Source organism: Parasteatoda tepidariorum, chromosome 4 (genome assembly GCF_043381705.1).
Source record: "Parasteatoda tepidariorum isolate YZ-2023 chromosome 4, CAS_Ptep_4.0, whole genome shotgun sequence".
NCBI classification, from domain to species: domain Eukaryota; kingdom Metazoa; phylum Arthropoda; class Arachnida; order Araneae; family Theridiidae; genus Parasteatoda; species Parasteatoda tepidariorum.
The window spans coordinates 73,298,511-73,303,206 of NC_092207.1; the positions used below are offsets into that span (position 1 = coordinate 73,298,511).

A 4,696-nucleotide genomic window follows, 5' to 3' on the forward strand; every position below is an offset into this window, starting at 1 on the left:
TTCCTTTGGCAAAGAAAGGATTAATGACTCTTGAGTTGACTTCGTGCTGATAATATAGCCTAAATAACAAACAGCTATTTTATTTATTAATAAGTAAATATGTTGCTTAAGAATGACACACACACACACACATATATATATATACAGTAAAACCTTTTTTTGTGCGGTAGATAGGGACCGCATAAAAGAAATCGCACAAAAAAAAATTCGAAAATTTTATAAATTCTGACATGTAATAAACAAGTTTGTACGATATATCACCAAAAACTTTTTTTATGCGGTTGATAGGAACCGCATAAAAAAAGTCGGACTCAGAAAATACATCAATGATTTATGAAATAGATGAGAGAATGCTTTCAATAAAATTAAATAATTAAATTAGACCTAAAGAAATTTTAAAAATATTTAATTCTTCATTGTACATATACATGGAGAAGTTTTCAAACTATACTTTAAATAGTTTGCCGCTACTCGTCGTAATCCAAAACGCGCATCTTCTTGTAATGAATTGGTTGAAAATCGCTGTCGTCGCTTGAAGATAGGGTTTCAATTGATTTGTTTTTTGGTACCATAAAGTCAGTGATCAGTTTTTGTGACGACGGTCGACTGGTCAATTGCATGTAAACGTCACGATAGCGAGACATGCATGATCTCAGTTCTTTTTGGAATTTTAAGCGTCTTTCCACATTTTTATCTATTTTAAGAAAATGCGTTTCCAATTTTTTCGAAATCTGGATCCCTGCATATATTTTATCTGCTGTAATAGATTCCGGTTCTTCTTGTCCATTTTCATAATCTATCAAACTATTGATAATGTCACTATCGTCCACAGTTTGGTCCTCAATCATCTCGTCCAAGTCATTAACGCCGAAAGAATCAAAGCCTTCTCCGCCGATGTTATGTGCGAGCGCACTAATTTCAGATAATAACGTTGACGCGTTTTCGGTGACGTTTCGATTAATTACACATTCAGGCCAGATCGCTTTCCAGCACGAATTTAATGTGTGTTGTTTGATTTGCCCAATTGCTGCAATAATATGGTGTATGCAGTCTAAAATTGAGAATTCTTTCCAAACTTCAGTCAGGTTTAGTTTATCGCTCTCCAGCTTTTTCAAAATGTAGCTGAAAGTTAATTTGATATAATGTTTCTTAAAATTTGCGATTATGCCCTGATCCAGTGGTTGTATAAGGCTAGTCGTATTTGGTGGTAAAAACACTATTTGTACATTAGGATGTTCTATACAGGGATGACCGGGTGCATTATCTACAATTAGCAATGCTTTAAACGGAAGACCCATCTCTTTCATGTATTTTTCAACTTCTGGTACAAAAGAATCGTTGAACCATGTTGCAAATACAGCTGATGTGACCCATGCTTTTTTATTGGCCATGAAGTGTACTGGATATTCTGATAAATTTACGCCTTTTAGAGCGCGTGGGTGTAAAGCTTTATTTATAATAAGTGGTGTTAACATCTTTGCACCAGAGGCATTGCTGCAAAGAAGAAGTGTGATTCGATCCTTTGCCGCTTTAAAACCACTTGCAATTTTCTCCGATTTCGCAATGAATGTTCGGCTGGGCATCTTTTTCCAGAATAACCCAGTCTCATCTGCATTAAATACTTGATCTGGGCAATATCCACCATCATCAATGATTTCCGCTAATACTTTGCGATAATTCATTGCAGCTGTTTCATCGGCGGACGCTGCCTCGCCTTGTATCTTCACATTATGAAGTGCGTACCGTTGTAAAAATCCAGCAAACCAGCCATTGCTCGCAGAAAATGTCACTTCTCGTAAACAGGAAGACGAACTTGGTTCTAAGTCCTTCAGTTGGTTGAAATACTGTCTAGCTTTTTCTTGAATTAATTCTTTGTGAACGGGGATTCGTTTTTTATTTAAATCTTTAACCCACAGCACGAGAGCCTTTTCCGTCTTCTCTATTACAATATTTCTCGAATACGATGCTCTTTTACTACTGTCGTTTGTTGTATTATTAAGAGATTCATATATTTTACTTGCACGTTTGTGTATAGCTCTGATCGTGGATTCACCTAATTTAAATTCCTTAGCAACAGCTGTGGATCCTTCACCATCTGCTAGTCTATTTAATATTAGAATTTTTGTTTCTAATGGAATTGTCTGTCTTTTTACTTTGTTTTGGCTATAATTATTCATTTTAAGGGAGAACTTACTATGTCTAAAAATAAAATAAAAATCATAAAAACTACATATAAATAGAAACAAAAGTAATTAATTTATTTACCTTTAATCTCACTATAAAGTGAATCCTTAATCACATGAATCGTGTAAAAAACTCTGAATACGAAGCGTATATTTGAGATACGCGCAGACGAGAATTTACAAAATAAAAATAACGGTTTAATTTTAAAATACTAAGTATTTTAACACAGCAAACGATTTTTTACTGATTTACTTCAACTTGTTTAGCGCAGAATAAATTTTAAACAGAAGAGAAAATGGAGTTGACGATAATAAATGAACTAATGAAAGTAAATAAACAGAGCATCGCGAAGTTCAGATACATCGTTGTCAAGGAGACCACGTAATCAGAGTTCGTCCACAACATGCATATGCACATTGATAGGAAACATTAAACTGGTGCTAACGCCGTTAAGATTCATATACCGCATAAAAATAATTCGCACAAAAAAAATCGCACAAAAATAAAATCGCATAAAACCAATCGCACAAAAACAGAATCGCATAAAAAAGGACCGCACAAAAACAGGTCTCACTGTATATACACAATAATTACAATTTGTAAAAGAAATTATAGGTTAATTGAATAAATGTAAGACTAATGCGCCGACGCTGCTGCCTTACTAAAAGTGCATTTATATGCACTTATGACAAAGAAATAAACTGGACGTGAAGGTACTCGTATCGTAAGTGAGTTGATTATTTTTTAATTATTATTTTTTGACAGATAGTTTTTAACATTAAAAAACAATACATAAAATTTATTTTATCAATTTTGAAGTAATTTCAAAGTTATAAATTATTAGAAATTTTAACTTAAACTTCTTAATCAAGATAAATTTAGTAGTCCCACTTAACGAACATAAACTGCGCAGAGGGAGAAAGAGAGTAAGATTGTATTTATTGTATTTCTCGTTTATATTAACCAGTGCTCACTCTTCTTAGAGGCTATAATCTTTCTGAAACCGCTATACTATGCTGGGTGTATGGAATCTAAGACTTTTTTCACCCTTAATCAGTAACTGTTATCTTTGCGTTTTAAGGGGCAAAAACTTAAAGATTAAATTTAATTACTATCTTTAATTGCTAGAATTAAATTACTATCTTTAAATATTAAATTTCATTGTAAGCATTTTGATAGCTGAATTAGAACTAGAACGAGAAATTATTTGAAATTTAGATTGAAATGTATACATATTTTATTATTGTGCTTTTCATACCTTATTTTCGATTAATGTTTCGAGCACCTTCCTCGCACGCACGAGAAACTGGAACTAACATACAAAAACAAAACAAAAACAAAAGAAAGAAAAAATTGAGGTTGCTGACTAATTAGAACGACTAGTACCAACTATTTATAAACTTCATTGTTTCAGAAACTATTCTCCTATACATTGATTTGATGCAACACATCGCACTTGTGATATTTTTGGACAACTCGTTACTATATATAATGTTATTTTTAACTCCTGATGACTAAAGCAATTTTATTGTCAAATACATATATCTATCAAGACTAATTTTTTTTTCTGTACAATCGCTACTGATAGAATAATTTTCACCATTCACGATTTTGTCTTCCGTTGTAGTCTCCATCGATCAGATTTTCCTTTCTATAGTTAAGCCATAATGTTAGTTAGGTCAGTGGTTTCAGAGTTCCACGCATGGTTGGGTGGTTGAAGAACGCGGTGCGGAGACCGGGTGGTAACTACTACCCTTTGCGTACCGATCTAGTATAAAGCGTGCATGTCCCAATCAAGGGCGCCGGCAAAATAATATAAAAGGGGGTGCAACCCTCTAACAAACTACCCTCCCCTCCCCCCGAAAAAAAATTAAAATATTCTGCTATTACATTTTGTTTTGTTATTACATATACTTTCATCTGTTCATTTTTTCAAGATACATATCTTCATTGTTAGCAAGATATTTAAAAAAAAGTACGAATTTCTTGTACTTACAAATTTTGCCCAGAGGCGATCGCGCTGGCATAGCTACTGACTTTGAAGCACTAATAACTACAAACAGTAGTTTCGTATACTAACGTGTTTGAGCACGCTTAACATTGGTATTTATTGTGTTGATGAAGTTTTACGGTTGCGAGAAGTCAGCTTGTGTTATACACCTTTGTTAAACTGAATAACTAATAGAAAATATAATATTATTTACATTTTATTAAATGAAATTTAAAAATATAGCTCAGATATCTGCCAAGTTTGTGAATGCTCAGTGTGCATAAGAAAAGAATCAAAGATGACTCAGAATTCATTGAAAAAGTTAAAAACAGATTTGGACAGCAAACAAGACGATTACAATTCTTGTTTGATTAAAAAATTTTTAATTGTTATGTATCAATAATTACTTAATTATTTGTTTTTCCATAAAAATAGGTTTAATAAAAAAATTTTATAACAAAATTTTTCTGTATCTCTTTAATTGTTTTTAAAAAAAAATAACCAGGGGGGTGCAAGTGCACC

At 32.7% G+C, this 4,696-nt stretch overlaps 1 protein-coding gene across 1 annotated transcript; it reads right to left on the reverse strand.

Annotated features, from left to right (window-relative positions):
- Positions 1 to 467: 467 nt before the first annotated feature.
- Positions 468 to 2,177, reverse strand: LOC122268964 (tigger transposable element-derived protein 1-like). The gene has a single exon (XM_043040045.1). The coding sequence runs from the start codon at positions 2,175 to 2,177 to the stop codon at positions 468 to 470; it is 1,710 nt and encodes a 569-aa protein (XP_042895979.1).
- Positions 2,178 to 4,696: the final 2,519 nt, after the last annotated feature.

Excerpts from the sequence above, each read along its gene's own strand:
- LOC122268964 (XM_043040045.1), bottom strand. The coding sequence starts at position 2,177 with ATGAATAATTATAGCCAAAACAAAGTAAAAAGACAGACAATTCCATTA.